General features: G+C 39.1%; 1 protein-coding gene across 5 annotated transcripts in view; it reads left to right on the forward strand.

Annotated features, from left to right (window-relative positions):
- The window catches only part of CACHD1 (cache domain containing 1), a 223,561-nt gene that overhangs the window by 177,718 nt on the left and 24,412 nt on the right, over positions 1–21,431 (forward strand). For all 5 annotated transcript variants that reach the window (XM_009001398.5, XM_078332128.1, XM_035251734.3 and 2 more), the window contains 7 exons: positions 3,270–3,419; positions 5,166–5,289; positions 6,087–6,204; positions 10,734–10,902; positions 15,781–15,923; positions 16,577–16,758; positions 17,833–17,943. In XM_009001398.5, the coding sequence (XP_008999646.2) occupies positions 3,270–3,419; positions 5,166–5,289; positions 6,087–6,204; positions 10,734–10,902; positions 15,781–15,923; positions 16,577–16,758; positions 17,833–17,943 (997 nt within the window). The remainder of the gene's footprint in view (positions 1–3,269; positions 3,420–5,165; positions 5,290–6,086; positions 6,205–10,733; positions 10,903–15,780; positions 15,924–16,576; positions 16,759–17,832; positions 17,944–21,431) is intronic.

Raw genomic sequence — 21,431 nt, forward strand, 5'->3', positions numbered from 1 at the left:
TCTGTATATCCTCTTCTCTCTCCTTTCTTCACAGAGAAGAAGATTAAAGAAGTAGCTAATTAATAGCCAGACACACACCATTGCCATTTAAGATATTATTTTTATGTTTTATCTAGGAACCCTCACAAATATGGATATTTAAAAAAAAACAAAACTCATGTAAAATGTAACAGGCCTCTAGAGAAGGTGTTTTCTAGAAACTAGGTGAATATTATCTTTCTGTAAGGAAGAAATAAGCCAACTGCCATTATACCTCAATTTTTATTTTTATTTTTATTTTTATTTTTAAAGAGACCAGGCCTCTTTCTCTCACCCAAGCTGGAGTGCAGTGGTGTGATCATAGCTTACTGCAGCCTCAACCTCCTGGCCTTAAGCAATTTTTCCACTTGGCCTCCTAAAGTGCTGGGATTACAGATGTGGGCCGCCATGCCCAGACTCACTTTCTTTTTAATCCCTCCAATTACTGGCAGAGCCTACAGGTGTATATAGAATAGAAGCTCCCACTTTTGAATAAGGTTATTTCCCTTTTTGGTGAAAATATGAAGTCTTGAATGCAAGCTACCTTTGATGCATGTAGCCTACATTACTGAGTGCCAGCCAAGCATTTTGCCAGGCAGTGATGAGTGAGGCTCACCTCCCACCTTCAGGAAGCTTGTAAATCTGATAAGAGAAAGATAAATCAGTAATTCCTGTTAATACTTTGTGAAAGGGACAAAGGAAGATGTAGAAATCCAGGTTTTCACAAACTCAGAAGATTATATAGCCAAATTCTATTAGCAATAGTGGTATCAGGTAGGGTAGGACTCCCTCCTAAATCCAGAGAGCTACACTGAATGCTTTAAGCCAAATCACATGGAGAACTTTGGCCACCTGCTGCCTGGTATCATGCACATTTTATTCCCTGGGGCCTGTGTTATGAGTCCTGTGCAGTGGATTTCAGTGATTGGTTTGCAGATCTATTGAATTCCTCTGCTAGAGTATATCTGTCTTTTCATCTTTGTGTTTTCAGTTCCTAGAATTATTGAGTGACACATCCTCTGACTCCATGTCATGAGGCTTGAGTCTAGGGAAACCTATGTTTACGTGGCTCTAATTCAAAACCTACACAGATTAAAATATCAGTTACTGAACATAGTTCTTTTTAAAAAGTAAATCTATGTGATTTAGGTTAAAGTAGAGAGAGTGATTGAGGATTTTGTCAGTATAATAAGAGCTTAGCATACTTTATTTGCCATAATGGGATCAAGAGTTTTCTGTCCCAGTTGATAATTGAAAAGTAAGATTGTGTTTCTTTTTTAAGACTTTGTTCTCAACCTGTCCAGAGGAGAACAGAAATTTGAAGCGAGCAGGCATCCCAGGCACAGAGTATTTCTGTTGTACTTTACTGATCTATGAAAATGGCTTTAATCCTAGACTAAAGCTCAGGGGACTGTGGTGGGCAGATGGTGACCTCTGTCTTCATGCTAGTCCTCACAGCCTGTTCCTGCTGCTTACCACCTATTTATCCTGGGAGACCTGAGCAAAAACCTTCTCCAAAATGCATTTCTAAAACCTTCTTAAATACCTGTTATTTTTAAACATTTTAAAACAGATAGATAGCATTCTAAATGTGAACTGCTTAAAAATGCCTTTGAAACTATAATAGAGACCCATTGCATGACTTTTCAGAAGCTTTTTCAGTGATGTGGCCACTTCTTTTTATCAAGTGATGCATTTAGTTGGCCTATGCAACCATAGCAACTCCATAATACCTCAAGTGGACATCATATGCTATTCTCTGTGTAGAAGCTTATTCTTTGTAGAAGTCTTCAGGAGTGTTAAATCCCTTTACTGGGTGTTTCTAGAAGAATGGCTTTCTGATAGGCTGATAGACATGAACATGACATCAAGCGCAGGAAAACACAAAATCAAGGTAAAGATAAACAATCCATCTTTTTGTTTAGAGTTTTCTTTAGAGCCATAGGATTGTAAAATTGTTGGGGATCCTAAAGATCATTTTATCTCACCTCCTCATCTGATGCATGGAGAGACTCATTCCAAGACATGGCGTAGCTTACCAAACCCAGCAGGAAAGCCAGGAGGAGAAACCAGGTGTCTCGATCTCGGGGTCATTCATTGATCCATCATCTGTGCTCTCCCTTTCTGCATTTTCTTCCCTTGTCCTTTGCCCTTTCCCTAGTTATCCTATTGTTGTTGTTATTTTTAATAGTCTGGTTATCTAAACATGGTCTTTATGTTTTGAAAAGGTTATTTAAAAATATATATATGTGTGTGTGTGTGTGTGTGTGTATGTGTGTGTGTGCACTAGAGACTATGTAACCCATAAAGCCTGAAATATTTCCTGTCTGACCCCTTACATAAAAATGTGGTAACTTCTGGCCTGAATGACTGGAAATACACTCCTTTGAAACTTAATTTCTCCTTCAGCTACTGGAAGTTCTGTATGTTCAGATACTGTACCTTTCTAAGTTTTTTCCCCTTGTCTTCACATTTTTTTAAAGGATGCATTAATGGGGTATAGTAATAATACCTTTTAAGCATTCCTTTATCCACAGTCTCTTTTGATCTGACATTTCCTCAGTAAAGCAGCCAATGCTGTGTCCTTTAAACAGGTGTTTGAGCCTGGCACAGTGGCTCATTCACATAATCCCAGCTACTTGGGAAGCTCAGGAGGGAGGATTGCTTGAGCCCAGGCCGTTTCAACCAATGTAAGCTATGATTGTACCACTGCATTCCAACATGGGCGACAGAGTGAGACCCCATCTTAAAATATTAAAATTAAAAAAAAAAACAGATGCGTCAACCAAGGCTCAGAGAAATTATGTCTGCTGTCACCTGTACAATACAAAAGGGGTACAGCTGGACTATAACTACAGTTTTTAGATTCGTTGCCCATTGATCTTTCAAGTTCACCTGAATCTACCCACTTGAGGAAATAGAAATATGTATGTCATGCTGCTGTTTTGCACTGATTGTCTTGTCCTGTCTTTTTAGGTGAAAAAGTAGTGGAATACATAGAAATTACCTTCATTTAAATTAACTGCTCGATATATGAGCTGCCAAAGGACGCTCTTTCCCTCCCACTCAAACTCATTTATTAGGCTGTCTGCAAAGGCAGTGCTTGATTACTGGATCTCATGGGAAAGTTTTTTTCCAAACAAAATTGCGACAGCTGATAGAAGCCTTCAGGATTCACCAGAGCACAGTTCCATTCTTTGTCCAGTTGCTTCTCTGCTATTCTTTAGATTTATTTTGTTTTTAACCCATAGGTTTAATCATGACTGTGAGTAAACCCTGTTATTTTGGAAACCTACTTCTGGGAATTGTAGGTGTGGATGTGAATCTGGCTTACATTCTTGAAGACGTGACATATTACCAAGACTCTTTGGCTTCCTATACTTTTCTCATAGATGACAAAGGTAATCTGCTAAATGTTCATCCTAAGAATGCTTTTTTAGAAACCTAAAGAAAGGTATAGATATTCTGCAAACAAAATAGGGAAATGATAATATAAAGAAAAGCATTGTGACTAAGATTGCTCATTTGTAGTAGAACACCATAAAGATGGCAGAGTAAATCTCCAAATTACACATGTGTTTCTATGTTCTTTGAGGAGCAGGGAACAGTTATTTATAACGTCAGGAAATTAGACTCAAGGATTGAATGACACATAGAATGTCATCCTTTGACACGAACAGATACTTTTCAAAAGAATACATAATGCAGCCAACAAGCATATGAAAAAAATCTGAATGTCCCTGATCATTAGAGAAATGCAAATCAAAACCACAATGAGATACCATCCTACACCTGTCAGAATGGCTATTATTAAAAAGTCAAAAAATAACATATATTGGTGAAGTTGCAAAGGAAAGGGGACACTTGAACACTATTGGTTGGAATGTAAATTAGGTCAGTCATTGTGGAAAGCAGTGTGATGATTCTTCAAAGAGATGAAAATAGAATTACCATTCAACCTAGCAATCCCATTACTGGATATATATATATATACCCAAAGAAATATAAATTGTTCTATCATAAAGACACGTGTATGTTCATTGCAGTGCTATTTGCAATAGCCAAGACATGAAATCATCCTAAATGCCCCTCAGTGGTAGACTGGATAAAGAAAATGTGGTCCATATGGAATACTATGCAGCTATTAAAAAAATAGTAAGATTGGTTGGGCGTGGTGGCTCATGCCTGTAATCTCAGCACTTTGGGAGGCCAAAGGTGGGTAGATCACCTGAGGTCAGGAGTTTGAGATAAGCCTAGCCAACATGGTGAAACCCTGTCTCTACTAAGAGTACAAAAATTAGCCAGGCTTGGTGGTAGGCACTAGTAATCTCAGCTTCTCAGGAGGCTGAGGCAGGAGAATTGCTGGAACTGGGGAAGCAAAGGATGCAGTCAGCCGAGATTGTACCATTTCACTCCAGCCTGGTGACAACAATGAGACTCTGTCTCAAAAGAAAAAAAAAAGAATGAGATCATGTCCTTTGTAGGAACATGGATGAGGCTAGAGGTCATTATCCTTAGCAAACTAACTCAGGAACAGAAAACCAAATACTGCATGTTCTCACTTATAAGTGGGAACTAAGTGATGAGAACACATGATGGACACAAAGAGGAAGGAAACAGGCACTGAGGCCTAAGGGTGGAAAGTGGGAGGAGGGAAAGAAGCAAAAAAAAAATAACTATTGGGTACTATGCCTAGTACCTGCGTAACAAAATAATCTGTACAACAAACCCCCGTGACACAAGTGTACCTATATAATAAACCTGCACATGTACCCCTAAAGGTAAAAAAAGTTTAAAAAATATGTTATACTTTAGATCATTTTTTTTTACTAAATTTTTATCTTAGATTTATTGGCGTTAAGATTTATGTGGTAGATTAGAATGTTTTATGAAACAAAAAACAATGAATACCTCCAAAATATTCTTGATTAAACAGATGTTTAATAATTTAAGACATCTTTCCACGCTTCAAGAGTTTTATGTAAGCACATATAAAACAAGTTCAGTTTTTATTGGACTGGTGAGTTGCACAATGATAAGTTGAGAATTGGGCATCCAGCCCAGAGTACCCCATATTTCAAAAACAGTGATTCAGAACTTCCTACAACATGTTTCTTATTAGCATGCATTTTGTTTTCTTACTGCAGGATATACACTTATGCACCCATCTCTTACCAGGCCATATTTATTATCAGAGGCCCCACTTCATACCGACATCATACATTATGAAAATATTCCAAAATTTGAATTAGTTCGGCAAAATATCCTAAGGTAAGGAAAAGGTGAGGGTCATAGGATTGTATTTCTCTGAGAATGGGACCCATCAAGGCCACATGTGAGTACTTACTCTAGAATATAAAACAAATTATTTTAATGTTATCAAAAGTATTCTCAGTAATGTTTTCATAAGAATAGCACCCATGATTTTGCTTACTTTGTATCACAGATAAGGTCTCTTGGAGCTATTATTTGAGAATAATGTCTTGTAAGTCAAATTCTGTGTTCACATTGACTTTCATTGTAAAATCAGATATATTTCATCTCATTTTCAAAACAAAGTTCCAATGATACCAAATTGAAAAATGTTGGCAAAATAAAAGGCTAAGTCGAGGACCTGCTTTATTGCACTTGCCAAAAAAATAGCCTGGCAAAGTAGTGTCCATTCCAAGTTGACAGCACAATCTTATACATTGTTTTTTCTTAAAATAAAAAACAGATTGGATTTTTTCTAACTGTGATACATTATTTTGGCAGATGGCAACCTGTAGAGGATGGGTTTTTGTGCCTATTGGTTGAAAATTAATGACTGAGTGATTTGAGACAAGTTAGTCTCTGGAAAGAATTAGAGTTGGGGAGCAGGAATGGAGAGTAAGGAATGTTTTTAATGCAGAGCTGACATAATGCTTTTACAGAATTGAAAATCTCACATTATCTCTTTCAAAACTGATGAGTTTCATTGCTATTCAAAATCGGGAGGTGGCCATTGACTCACAGCTTCTTCCTTGCCTTTAATTAAGTGCTTAATTTTATCTTTTGCCTGAAATATTTAATTCTATTTGCCAACACAGCCTCCCTCTGGGCAGCCAGATTATCGCAGTTCCTGTGAACTCATCCCTGTCTTGGCACATAAACAAGCTGAGAGAAACTGGAAAGGAAGCCTACAATGTTAGCTATGCCTGGAAGATGGTGAGTGAGAGGAAGTTGTTTTTCCTTGAAGAGCTACAGGGTACAGTGCCCTTCTTTATGTGGGAAGCACTTCATGTCGGGCAGAGGGTGGCACTTGAGTCTGAGAATGTGTCTCATAATGTGTCTAATCAGTTTTTAAAGTGATTGCAGAAAGAAGACATTTCACAGATGTGTATTATTATTTTTCCTTTTTTGTTTATAAAACTGGTCAAACCATATAAAAGGACATAAAGTAGAAAGTAAACTATCCCCAGCCTGGACAACATGACAAAAAAAATCCCATCTCTATAAAAAATGTAAAAATTAGCCAGTGACACATGCTGGTATTCCCAGCTACTCAGGAGGCTGAGGTGAGAGGATCACTTAAGCCTGAGAGGTGGAAGCTGCAGTGAGCCATGATAGCACCAAAACTATCCACTTCCTTCCTTCCTTTGACTTTTCTATTCCCCATAAGTAGCTACTTAGATAAATTTCCAGAAAATGTGTATATACAGACAGGCGTGTATGTATTTGTGTGTGTCTATACATTCACACATGCCTTTAATGGCTATATAGTATTGCATTGTATAGATGACCCAAATTTCTTTAAACACTACCCTATTAATGCACATTTAGATTACATCCGGTTGGTTTTTTTCAGTTCAACTCAGATTGTAGAGGTTGGGAGTTTAAAAGGAGACATGAAAGCATAAATACCCTCTGATATTCTCTAAGGAAAAGACAATTTTGGATTAGAAGTTGGATTATTCATGTTCAATACAAGCAGATGGATAGTTTGGTTATAACTTGTGGCACTCATTTCAGCTTTCTCTTACCACATTCATTCAGACACCAGGCTTCAAAGAATCCTAGGGAAAGAGGATCTAACACACACTGTTCACGTTACCTGTTTCTCTTCTCTCCTCTTCCTTCCCAACGTAGCATAGCAGTGCTACTGAAGGACCCTAAATACTATACATGACCAAAAGGAGAGTAGACTTTTATTTTTGTTATCAAATTTTAATCACTGAACATAAAATACAGTCATACATGAGATTTTTCTTGGGATGGAAAAATCTGATGTTTAATCTGTTGACTCCAAATAGATCCATTTAATCATCCCTTTACAAACTACTTATTGAACATTTTCTGTGTACTAAGGAGGATAAAGAAGACTGATACTCTCTCTGCCTTCATAGAGTATCCAGCCTAGTGGCAGATGCAGACAGTCAAACAGCAACTCGATTTAGTGTCTATGCCTGTATCAATTGGATCAGGAAAGAGGAACTGGGAGTAGCCAGAATGCCTTTAGGCAGAAGTCTTTCCCAACCTTCTTGTTTATCATTATGGCAATAGCAATTACTAAAATACAAATGAAGCAAACAAAATAATAAATGAAACTATTTGAGAAACTTATGTTTACAAGCCTAATTCTACTGGTAGTTTATTGTCTGGTAATACAGATTTGAGGAAGGTCAAAGCCTATTTTGAAATTCTCTTAGCCAACTCATTTTCAGAATTTTTTTTAGAATGATAGCACCATCTGCCCTTAAATTTATATCATTTTTATTTTATCTATCTATCTATCTATCTATCTATCTATCTATCTATCTATCTATCTATTTATGAGACAGAGTTTCGCTCTTGTTACCCAGGCTGGAGTGCAATGGCATGATCTCGGCTTACCGCAACCTCCGCCTCCTGGGTTCAGGCAATTCTCCTGCCTCAGCCTCCTGAGTAGCTGGGATTACAGGCACATGACACCATGCCCAGCTAATTTTTTGTATTTTTAGTAGAGACAGGGTTTCACCATGTTGACCAGGTTGGTCTCGATTTCTTGACCTCGTGATTCACCTGCCTCGGCCTCCAAAGTGCTGGGATTACAGGCTTGAGCCACCTGGCCTATATCATTTTAAAAGATAAATTACTTAATTTTCACATCAGAAAGGGTGAACCAGCCACCAAAATTCTCAATTAGAAAACAGACTTTTGTATTTGAAATTAGATTGTTTACCTTCAGCATATCCTAATTGAAATCAACTCAGTTACATCCTGGGAAAGTATCTATCTGCATGGTTGTTGGCATCAAAAGGGAAAGGAGGAAATGTAGACATTTGTGTGACCTTCTTGTTACAGTAAAGAGCTCCAATGTTAGCATGTTTTTTTTCAATGATGCTACTAAATTCTGGCTATTCTCCCTAGGCAAATTGGATGTAGTAATCATGTAGTCACTTCAGGTAGCAGTGTTAGCTTTCTCAGAGTTCTAAAACTGTTGAGCAGATCACTATAAGTGAAAACTTAAGGACGTAATAAATAATGAGATTGGGGACTGAAAAAAAAAGGCTAGGCTGGTTAACTAGTAATAAGGGTAAATATTTTTAAAGTCTCTTGAGTTACTTTGTTGGGGAGGAAGGTAGATACTCATCTTGTCCTAAAAAATAAAATGGTTTCTCTAATATAATCCAAATAGAGTTAGCTTATCCTGAGAATAATTGGCTAAACTGCTTAGCATCCATAGATATAGCAGATATTGAGGGATTATTTCACCTAATCAATTTAAATATAACTTGAGAGATTATGTTAGTGCATTAAGAGATGACTTTGTCACTGTGTAACCCAAGTGCATTTTTTAACATTTTGGGACGCTATTTGCTATGACAGAAAGAAGTGTTGACTACTAGAAGGTATTCACATGTTCCCATGTTACACGGGCCTGCTTCACTTCAAAACATGGATCCCATGTTATAATCAGTGAAAAAAAAAAACCACTCCCAACCCACAGACAGCCCTTCTAAGAATGTAGTTCCTTTTAATGCAGAGACTATTTTTTTCAGCTAAGAACATGATAGAAAGACCTATATTGAAATCTACTTTCCTAAGAACTATTTATGAAGTGCTACTTTTAGAAGCTTAGGGTAACTTTATATTTCTCTTAAAGAATAGACCCAATTATAAAATCATATTCTAGTCATTCTGGTAGGGTTTTGTCTTTTGGTTCCTTGAAACAAACAACAAAGGAAAACAAACTTAAAGGATAACTGTGAGATTGAGAAGAGAGAAAATAGTAAATGCCACTTCATAGCACCTTGTCAATTTATAATTTGGGGAATGAGGAAGAGGATTAAATTTGTTAATCTAATTGAACATCTTTGCCAGCAGTACTTGAAAGCAATTCCAGGAAGATGCAAATTGCTTCTGCAGCCATCCTCACAAATCTTAAATTTCACTTAACTCTAACCTGCCTAGTTACAGTTTTCTCCTTCATCTAACTTGTACTTTTACTTCACTAAGTAAATCACATGAACTGCTTTATAAGGCACTGTTCTTTAGTCCTGATTTCGCTAGTCATCACCCTCTTCGTTTATTTGTAAACCATCTTTAAATAAGTTCTGTCTTTCTTCTAATATAATAGGATTATAATAGAGGAATTTGGCTTTCTTTCTTTTTTTTTTGAGACAGAGTTTCGCTCTTGTTACCCAGGCTGGGAGTGCAATGGCACGATCTCGGCTCACCACAACCTCCGCCTCCTGGGTTCAGGCAATTCTCCTGCCTCAGCCTCCTGAGTAGCTGGGATTACAGGCACACGCCACCATGCCCAGCTAATTTTTTGTATTTTTAGTAGAGACGGGGTTTCACCATGTTTACCAGGATGGTCTCAATCTCTTGACCTCATGATCCACCCGCCTCGGCCTCCCAAAGTGCTGGGATTACAGGCTTGAGCCACCGCGCCTGGCCCTCTTTTTTTAAGTCTTTCTTAATCAGCTAGACCTAAATAGATTGACGATTGAGTTTTGATTCTGTGGTGGTCATTGTCCCTACTAAATTTTGTTGAAGCATCCATTTCGCTAGGTACAAAGTGAATCTGAAAATACCGCTGTTTCTACATATGAGCTTAATAAATTAGACTTAAGCTGTGGCACACTTGCCTAGGATGGTCTGAAATGACAAATCAGGCATACTCTGCAGGGGTGCCAAAGGATTTGTGTTTTTCATGAGTTTAAGTAGTGATGTTGGTCTTTTCCATCCAGGACAAAAGAAAGTGTTAGTTGGAATAGAATGAATAAACTAGATTGTATATTGGCTGCTCCTCAGTCCTTTCTTTTAAAGTGAAAATTCACTAATGACTTGAAAAATAGGCAGTTCTCAGAACACTTATTCCAAAACCAATTATGTATTTTTAAGGGCATTTGAAATCCAAATAAAAATAAGTATTGTATTATTATGTCCTGTTGTAGCTTGTGCTCATTAACCCACATTAGCACAAAAAGGCTAGGGTCACAGTTTCAAAGGGACTCCTTTCCTATCCTTTCATTAGCCCCATGATTTTCTGTTGCATAAGTCCCCTCAACAAGAAGAGAAGACAGAAAATACAAAATTAGATACCTTCTATCACCCTATCCTCATGTCTTTATTCATTCACCATTTATTTAATGAACACTTTCCATGTGAGGATAGAAGACAGAGAGGCAGCAGAAAATAATGTATGCAAAGTCCCTGTCTCCATGGAACCCTCATTTTCTATGTTAGAAATTCTTTATTGATTTTTACAGGTGCAAGACACTTCCTTTATTCTGTGTATTGTGGTGATACAACCAGAAGTACCTGTGAAACAACTGAAGAACCTCAACACTGTTCCCAGTAGCAAGCTGCTGTACCACCGGCTGGATCTCCTGGGCCAGCCCAGTGCTTGCCTCCACTTCAAACAGCTGGCAACCCTAGGTAAAGCCCTTACACTTCCTTCACGTTCTTAAGCAGCTCACTGTAAATATCCTTTTGAATCCCATCCACCCCACACCCACAAAAAAGATACTGAATGCCCTCAGAGTCAGCTGCTTTGGGGATACAAATGTGAAAATGATTGGAAGCCTAGCCAAAAATTACATCGTCTAGCAGACGTTGAGACAAGGATGGGCTTTGAGAAACCAACGAGAAAGTGAGGGAAACAGGTCAAGGAAGGTAAAAAAGACAAGTTTTGTATTGAGTGAAGTTCTAACTTCAGCCTGGTCTTCTAGGAGGGCTCTGGAATATAAATTACACCAATATAGTTTGCCCAGACTCGATGAAGAGAACTCAGCTTTCACATTCCTTAGTCACTTTCAGCTTTCTTCTAATGCTAGGCACATTAGAGTTATCAGTAGCCCAAAGTCCATATAGAAAGAGGCACAGATACAGCCCATTAAAGGTAAATATGTAAGCATGGGCATATTGAGGTGGGGTGGGGTAGAATAACAATAAAATGCCTCCAAAGGAATCTATGTAGCATTATGAACAGAAATCTACCACCAATCCCTATCTTCAGAAGGGTTTAGGAATATGAACATAATTCAAAGGAAGCAACGAGGAATTCACGTTTATTGTGGACCATATGTTTTATATTTTTCACCTGAGTTGGCATGTGATCAATTTGAGTTTGCCAGAGATAAATAATTTTCCCCCAGATCACATAAAATATAGCAAAGCTGCGATTGGACTCATGCACCTCTGGTCTGCCATGTGCCAGACGCTTACTAGGCATTTGTGGTCTTTGTTGTCACTATACCACAGACTTCTCTCAGTACACTAAAATGGGTATTCTCTTTTTCACTGTTGAACAGACTTAGGGTTCAAAACAGTTAATAACTAAGAATCAACACACAACTGGCAAACTGAGAAGAAGGGGAACAGATGGGAATAGAATCAAAGCTAGAAGTCTGCAGTCTCTAAATTCCAAATGATAGCACTCGAGATTGGGTTCCTCCCTTAAATTCCATCCTAGAGAGTTCTGCCTGGACGTGAGATCAGAAGAGCAGGCTGGACTAAGTGGTCTCTTCTGGGACTCCTCCTAGCAGTGTTGACAATTTGGATAGAGCCAGTGATGTTGATCCAAGAAGGCAGGATTTTATATTTCTTTGTTTTGATTTGGTCTTTGGGGTTTTGTTTTTATACAAAAAAAGTATGTTAAAAATTTTGTATTTTTAAGAAATGCTGTACTGAAACACTAATGTGTACATGTCTCTTTTAAGTTCTGTGTGAGCAAGTTAAATACAACTGCTGGTGAAAATTAGGTTACTGTTTTGAAATTTGAGACAGTAAAGTACAATTCTTTTCTTGATGAAATAGAAGCTCAAGCCTAGATTTTTTTATTTCCTTTGCATAATCTCCCATAGCTACAGTTTCCAGTATGGCAGCCACTAGCCACATGTAGCTATTGGGCACTTTAAATATGACTAGTCGAAATTTAGGTGTATGGTAAGTGTGAAGTTCATATTTAATTTTTATATTGATGACATGTTAAAATTGTAATGCTATTGTGGATATATTGGATTCCATAAGCATATTATTCAAATTAACTTAACCTACTTTTTTGCTTTGCCCCCCCCTTTTTTTTTGACGTAGAGTTTGGTTCTTGTCACCCAGGCTGGAGTACAGTAATACAATCTTGGCTCACTGCAACCTCCGTCTCCTGGATTCAAGTGATTCTCCTGTCTCAGACTCTGAGAAGCTGGGATTACAGGTGTGTGCCACCACGCCTGGCTAACTTTTGTATTTTTGGTAGAGATGGGGTTTCACCATGTTGGCCAGGCTGTACTCAAACTCCTGACCTCAAGTGATTCTCCCACCTTGGCCTCCCAAAGTGCTGGGACTGTAAGCACCACCATGCCTGGCCACTTTCTGCTTTTCTTAATTGGGCTACTGGAAAATTTTAAATTACATCTGTGGATTGCACTGTATTTTACTTGGACAGCAAGTACTGCCTCCTAGAGATTATTCAGATAATGTAGTTTATGAACTTAATTTTATTTATTTATTTATTTATTTATTTATTTATTTTGAAAGAGAGTTTTGCTCTTGTTGCCCAGGCCTGAGTGCAATGGCACGACCTCAGCTCACCACAACCTCTGCCTCCAGGGTTCACGTGATTCTCCTGTCTCACCCTCCCAAATAGCTGGGATTACAGGCATGTGCCACCATGCTCAGCTAACTTTGTATTTTTATAGAGACAGGGTTTTTCCATACTGGTCAGGCTGGTCTCAAACTCCCGACCTCAGGTGAGCCTCCTGCCTCAGTTTCCCAAAGTCCTGGGATTATAGGTGTGAGCCATGCATCTGGCCTCTGAACTTAATTATTTTATATATAATTAACAAACAGACCATAAGCCAGTGTCTGACTTTCACTGGGAGCTCTTGCCACCCTTCCTTACCTGGATGGTAAGGCCCAAGAACAAGGGGAAGAGGTAATCAAAGTCATCTTAGTTAGGATCAGTTGGCAATGAAAATGAACCAAGATAATTAAAATACAATAAAAAGAGAGTGGGAAATATGGGAAGCAATGGCAAAGAAGTGGTTTCCATTTGATTTTTATTAATGTGGGGGTTTAAAGGCCAGGTCTTAAATGTATGTCACCTGTGTTCAAGTGAGCTGATGGAAGCACATCATCTTTCTTGGTACGGAGAGACAAAGAATAATTTTTTAGAGTATATCATCTAAGGCAATCAAATATGTATATGTGTGTATAAGTAAGCATGTCTACCTCCTAGACACAAAGCTTTGGGTCCTGTATCTTGATTCTTTCTCTCTCTTTGTGCTCAACCCATCTTACTGTTCTAGCCTTTTCTAAAATGCCAGTCTCTGTCACTGCAAAAGAGACCCGCTCCCCAAGCCATCTCTCCTTCTCTTTACTCCAGCGTCATGGCAACTCTCTTGTCTCTGAAGAGGATGTATGCTTTTGACACTTCATATATTATTGTGTTATTCTTACGTTGTTATTTTTCTCTATTTTCTTTATCACCTGTCACTCCAATTGGATCCCAACTTCTTTGAGTTCAGGAACTACCCTCTCTTTCTGGCACGTCCTTGCATGGAGGGGCTGCACAAGAAAATATATATGAATCCACAGCATGCTGCTAAGCACCCTAACCTTTTCCAGCCTCTGATTGTCTTTGCTTTGGTTAATTAATATAATAATAATCTTCCAAGGTAGCCCATGAAGATGTCATCAGAATGAAATGAAACATAACATTATTTAATGTTTTCTGGGAATAGCAGACTAGGCGATTCTAACCCAACCTACTGAGGTCAACTATTTAATAAAATTTCTGGATGGAAACATAATCCTGAATTAAAATCCTGGAAAGCATCAAAGCTAACATGTAGGAATTACTGGGCAACAATCTCAGAGAAAATAAGAACCCAGAGAAGAGAGCCAACACTCAAAGCCACTATTGCAATGTACCTATCTACCAATCCAGAAGAAACAGCTGTGAAATTAAACAGTGCTTTAAGTAGCTACTTCAGGCAAGGAAGAGAAACAGAAATCAAATCCAGGGTCCACTAAAGGTAGAGACTCTAATAAATTAAACTACTCTTTTCACTTCCAGCCCCACACACATGCATGCTTTTAGCAGAGATTCTAAAAGACTACATCTTTAGGGGAAGGCCTGAAGTTAAATCAGGCCTTCACTTGGGATTCCTATCATCTGAGTGGTTTGGGGAACTTCAGCCATTAGCCTTTGAAAGAGGATGGTCATGGATTAGTTGAAGTCACACAGTGCTTAGGTCAGTATCCTGCCTCCTAACTGGGAACCGTTTCCAGCACCCCACCTGCTACATCTTACAGTATGGCTCCAGACAGGATGAAGCAACAATCCTCTCTGGAGAAAGATCCCCCCATCTTAGGCCTCAAGCTATTTCTATACATTAGTTTTTAAGTACAATGTTCAGCACAATCAGAGATCACTAGGCTATAAAGAGACAAAACACGATGTGTGAGAACTAACAAAAGAAGTAGAAAATGCCCTACGCGTTTAAATGAGACAGGACACATGATCATGCTTTCTAAAACTTCTCAAAATACGGTAAGGTTGAACAGTAGAACATCTCAAAGACAAAGATTTAATGTTTTTCTTTTGTACTGTGATTCATTATGAGGATTTTTATCTTAAATAGAGAACTAGGGTTTTCCTGTTAGATCAGACCAATAATAAAACATGTACATTAAGTACTGTATTTCTAGAAGCTTTTGTTTATGTCGAGTTTTGCTGCCACCATCTGAGTGAATAATTTATTTAATTTTTGCATTGATTTCACTGTTCCATCTTTCCTTCTTAAATATTACTACTACTATGAATAATGATAGTTAATACTCATTTGCTTTACAAATATTAACTCACTGAATTCTCACCATATCTCTATAAGGTTGCTGCTGTTTTCTTCGCACCATGCAGATGAGAGAAACACAATCTGCCAAACGTCACACAGCCTGGAAATGGTGAAGCCTAGATTTAATCCAGGCTGGCTTCATGCCTGTCAGAAGCTGTCCCCTCACTCCTCATAAGATATTGTATGTAGATCTCAGATAGTTTGAAGAATCTTCACTCCCAGCACTTGCATTTATTGGTGCATGTCTTTAGTGGTTCATTCGTAGGACCATAAGCTCCCTGAAGGGAGAGAATGTATCCTTTTTCCTTTTTAGCTCCTCTCAGCGCTGGGCTCTTTGTTTCCTGGTGGAAGATGTTAAGCCACCATCGCTGACATATTGGCAGAGCCCAAGTGATGCTTTTGTTTGGGATGACATGGAGTCTCTGCATTCTTAGGCCTGCTTTGTTTGCTTCTCTTTCAGAAAGTCCAACCGTCATGCTGTCTGCTGGCAGCTTTTCCTCCCCCTATGAGCACCTCAGCCAGCCAGAGACAAAGCGCATGGTGGAGCACTACACGGCCTATCTCAGCGACAACACCCGCCTCATTGCTAACCCGGGCCTCAAAGTAAGTGCTGGCATGGGGCCCCATTTCTAGTGTCCCTCTCCACAGACCCAGCAGGGGGTGCTGGCAGTGAACCTTTGAAGTAGGAATCCCAGCTCTGCATCTGTGCCTCTCAGCTGGAGAGCTGCAGAGTGTGTGGCCCAGGGGGAGGCTGGTCAGCAGTGACCCTTCTGACGGATTAAGAAGCCCTGTGGCCACATAGAGAATCTGTTACAGGCCTCAGAAGCAATTGTGGGGGGGCGGGTATGTGATTTAGAGACTAGTGAAACTTTCCCAGCCCTGTCTTACCCCAGGGGGAAGAAGTAAAGTGCCTCTGCTGTCTCTTGAGATAAATATAAATAGAAAGTGTAAAGAACAAAGCTTTAGGGTTGGTATGTATGTTGTGTGTATATTAATGACTTGCTATACGATTTTTCTTCGCAAACTCAGAAAGCCTAGCTAGGGTGAACAATTGGGTGATCACGTATCTGCTGACTGTATTTCTGCAAGCTTTTGTTTTCACCAAGTTGGCTGCATCCATCTGCTGTGAAAAGATTTTTTAAAAGTAATTGGGCTTGGCTTCTTTGCAACAGAGCTTTGGGAAGCCCTGCCAGCAGCCCACTCTCTTTTCATATGAGTTTTAAAGGATCCCTGCTATGTCTTCCTTTGTTTCCCAGTTCTCTGTCAGAAATGAAGTAATGGCTACCAGCCACGTCACAGATGAATGGATGACACAAATGGAAATGAGTAGCCTGAACACTTACATTGTCCGCCGTTACATAGCAACACCCAATGGTGTCCTCAGAATTTATCCTGGTTCCCTCATGGACAAAGCATTTGATCCTACTAGGAGACAATGGTGAGTTTTAGGGGCTTCCATTATCAAAGGTTCCCCCCAAATCCTGGAGAGACATGGTAAATACATACAATAAAGCAACTTCAGGCCATTAAACTAAAGAAGATACTTACTTTCCTGATGGTGAAAAATGTTTCTGAATAGTTTTTTCAGTGCAGCATTAACAACAGCTGTGTGGGGTTTTTTTTTTTCTATCTACAGTGTTTTTATCTCTTCATTGAAATTTTGAGCCTGAAATTCTTTATGCTTGGCCATTTTAATTCCTAGTGGTTTGTTGGATTCCTACCTTATGCAAAATGTGTCCCTAGTGGATAGACTTCATTTTACTACACATGATTATGGAATCAAGTTACAGCTTATGTATGACCTGTGAAAAATGAACACATAAATTAAAAAACATTCTTTTACTTCTAGGCTTCATTTTGACTTAATTTTCAAAAGCTAACAGCATGCTGTAGCAGGGGAGCCAATTGGACATAAGAACAGAAATTCTAGTTTGTCTCTAAAACATCAATACCTGTAATGCTAGCACTTTGGGAGGCCAAGGCAGGTGAATTGCTTGAGCCTAGGAGTTCAAGATCAACTTGGGTAACATAGCGAAACCCCATCTCTTCAAAAAAATGTAAAAATGAGTTGGCCATTGTGGTACACACCTATAGTTCTAGCTACTCAGGAGGCTGTGGTGGGAGGATTGCTTAAGCCTAGGAGTTTGAGGTTTCAGTGTGCCAAGATCACGCCACTGCACTCCAGCCTGGGCAACAGAATGAGAACCTGTCTAAAAAAAAAAAAAAACAAAAAAAACAAACTATACTAAGATCTTAGTAAATGCCCAGATATATACTGAGTTCAGTGTCTCTTTTTAAAGTAAGAAGGAATATCAGATTTTTTTTTTTTGCTTCTTGTGTTGATGCTACAGTCAGATCTAAAAGATGAGAATCCTTATGCATTTCAGTGTAACACAAACATAATTTATCATAAATGTTCTTAGAGTGATAAGCTCACTTTTCTTTGAAATTTACAGAGTAGAGGTGCGTACTCTAAATAACATGACTATCTTTGGTCTCAATTACCTATTAGGTATCTCCACGCAGTTGCTAACCCAGGGTTGATTTCTTTGACTGGTCCTTACTTAGATGTTGGAGGAGCTGGTTATGTCGTGACAATCAGTCACACAATTCATTCATCCAGGTAATACTTTAATTAGCTTTATAGCCATTTCTTAACTATATCAAGGATATTTTGGAAATATGAATAGAAGAGTACTGGCACCAAGGCTTAGAGGCAGAAGCATGACCTTTGAAGTGAAGCAGGCTGGGATTTGAACATCTCTCTCTGTGTCACCTTCAATTCCCTAGCTTTCTCCTGACATCTGTAAAATGGGAATGATACCTATCTCCCAAGGTGGTCATGTAAATTGAGTCAGTGAGAGGCTGTTAGCCCTGTTCTTGGCAGCCATGATGACCTTTATGGAGAAGAAAAAAGATGTTGGAGTCTAAAGAGCTGTTTGAAGAAACATCCACTTTAAACTGATGAAAGAAGTATCAACAGGAGCCTGGCAATTATGATTGCCAGAGAGTGTTTCCCAAGAAAAGGAGAATTTTTAATGAAGAAAACAGGCTGAGTTCATTGGCTCACACTTGTAATCCTAGCACCTCGAGAGGCTGAGGTGGGCGGATCACTTCAGACTAGGAGTTCCAGACCAGCCTGGGCAACATAGTGAGACCCTGTCTCTACAAAAAAAAAAAAAATTGGCGTGATGGTGTACACTTGCATTTCTAGTTACTCCAGAGGCTGAGGCAGGAGGCTTGCTTGAGCCCCAGGAGTTCAAGGCTGCACTCTAGCCTGGGTGACAGTGTGAGACCCTGTCCCCCAACCCCTCAAAAAATAGAGAAAGAAAAAGTACCAAGACATCATATTTATTGCCTTTTGTAGTTGAGTATAACTCTTTAGAATTAAGTAAGTTGTTTATTTGGTTTTCTTTTTTTAAAAAAGAAAATGTGTCCTTGAAACTATCTCTCAAAAAATTACTTTTTGAAAATTTATTTTCCTGGAATGCTATATCAATATCACTGTACATGTATTTAGAGTGCTTTATATTTCCTGCTTTTAAGGTTTCAATTTAAGCTACAGATGTCAGTGAAATGTTGAGTGGGGAAGCAAGTCACACACATTATTTTAATCCCTTCATTATACAAATAGCTATTTTTTCCTAACAACCAAGAAAGACCATATTTTGACTAGTACCTGTAATGATGCCTTGACATTTATAGGAGACAGATTTTCTTGCTTAAGTCTGTGCTTTTCACTGGTGCTCATTATATGTCAAATGACTGACATTCAGTGGAATTCCTCTAACGGAAGTTCATTGGGAGCAAGCATTGGGAGACTGTAGGTATGGAATTTCAATATCATGGCCTATGTCTCTGTTGGAAATGGGGCCCTGCAGCCAGTCAAATGTTGACTCCTTTGTTAGGGTATGGTATCTGTCTGACTCTGTCAGCTTCTCCCATCATATAATATTTCACATGCAAACAAGTAAGGAGTTACTTAGAACAGATCCCACAGTGTTTAACAGACCATGTGTGAAGCACGTGCCTATTGATGTCTAAATAAAGTGACTTGTCATCCCTCCCATATATTCTAAGGAGTTGAGGAAAAGTAAACAAAGACTGTTTCTTTTGAGGGGACTGCAGTCACCTTGGTCTTTGATTACAACGAAATGGGCCAGAACTGCCAGAACTGGGCTTTTGAAAATGTTGTTACAGTGCAGGGAATCAAAACCCAGGTGTGTCTTAGTCTTTAGGTGACCTAAGTGGCTCTCCTCACCTGGCAGCTTATTATCAAGAGCCATTCGCTTTTCTATCTAGACGTATTCTTTTTTGTTCAGGAGGGGAAGTGTAGGGGCAGATGTTTATGCTTGTATATGTATGTTAACATGTTTTTCTTGGGATTCAAATGGGTGGAAGAATTTTTATTTGGTTTGTTTACAAATATTTATTGTGTCAGTCCAAGTGAATCACGATGGAAATATGATGGATTTTCAAGTTAGAAAAGCCCAGGTTCAGCTGAGTGCAGTGGCTCACGCCTGTAATCCCAGCACTTTGGGAGGCCAAGCTGGGCAGATCACCTGAGGTCAGGAGTTTAAGACCAGCCTGGCCAACATGGTAAAAGCCTGTCTCTACTCAAAAATAAAAATTAAAAATGAGCCGTGTGGTGGCACATGCCTGCAATCCCATCTACTTGGGAGGCTGAGGCGCTAGACTCACTTGAGCCCAGGAGGCAGAGGTTGCAGTAAACCAACATTTTGCCACTGCACTCCAGCCTGGGCAATAGAGTGAGACTGTGTCTCAATAAAAAAGGAAAAACCCAGGTTCAAATCCCTCATGTGGTTAACTTTTACATCATAGGTTGAACCTCTACAAGTTTAACTAGAATATAACAAGAGCAAGAAATGGAAGTTGAAATCCTAGATTCTGCCTCCTGAGTCACTCAATGACTGTATATTCCCTGAATAAGTGTCTGCTCTTGCCCTGCACAATATGCAATCCCATGCATCTGGTTGTTTGAATATTTTGCTTACCAGAATGTGATTTTACTATTCGGAGCTGTGTATTTTTCTTTTTCTTAATTTTTTTTTTATTATTATACTTTAAGTTCTAGGGTACATGTGCAGAACGTTCAAGTTTATTATATAGGTATACACATGCCATGGTGGTTTGCTGCATCCATCACCCCCATCATCTACATTAGGTGTTTCTCTTAATGTTAGCCTTCCTCTATCCCCAGCCCCAGGCCCCGGTGTGTGATGCTTCCCTCCCTGTGTCCATGTGTTCTCATTGTTCAACACCCACTTATGAGTGAGAATATGCAGTGTTTGGTTTTCTGTTCTGTGTCAATATTTTTCAATCAACAGAGTTTAGAATGCAAGTCAACTACTTCTTATGGTGCTCAAGCAGAGCAACTGTGGCTTTGATGGATGTATGGATTGATAGGCTTTGCAAAGGTATTTTTTTCAAATGATTACTGGTGATTTTGGCCTTCGGTGCCAGCTTGAGAACTTCATCTCTCCTAGCATGTGGTTCTATTCCCACAAAGTAGATTTTCCATTTATTATTTGCATGACTATAAACAAATTACTTTTTACCTTTGATTCCCCACTTAGGAAAGTGAGATGTTAGCGCCTATCTCAAATGATTTTTTTTTTTTTTTTGAGACAGAGTTTCACTTGTTACCCAGGCTGGAGTGCAATGGTGCCATCTCGGCTCACCGCAACCTCCACCTCCTGGGTTCAGGCAATTCTCCTGCCTCAGCCTCCTGAGTAACTGGGATTACAGGCACGCGCCACCATGCCCAACTAGTTTTTTGTATTTTGAGTAGAGACGGGGTTTCACCATGTTGACCAGGATGGTTTCGATCTCTTGACCACGTGATCCACCCGCCTTGGCCTCCCAAAGTGCTGGAATTACAGGCTTGAGCTACTGCACCCGGCCTCAAATGATTATTTTTAAGGATTAAATTAAATAGTATATGTCAGTCTCTTTAGAACAGTGCCTGGTATCTGGTAAGGGCTCAATAAATGTTAAGCACTTTTATAATAATGTTTTGTGACCTCTCTGATGTCCTGTGAAACAGAGGCTGTAATACCTGCATTAAACTGATAGGATAAGACTTAGAGA

Source organism: Callithrix jacchus, chromosome 7, assembly GCF_049354715.1.
Source record: "Callithrix jacchus isolate 240 chromosome 7, calJac240_pri, whole genome shotgun sequence".
Taxonomy (NCBI): domain Eukaryota; kingdom Metazoa; phylum Chordata; class Mammalia; order Primates; family Cebidae; genus Callithrix; species Callithrix jacchus.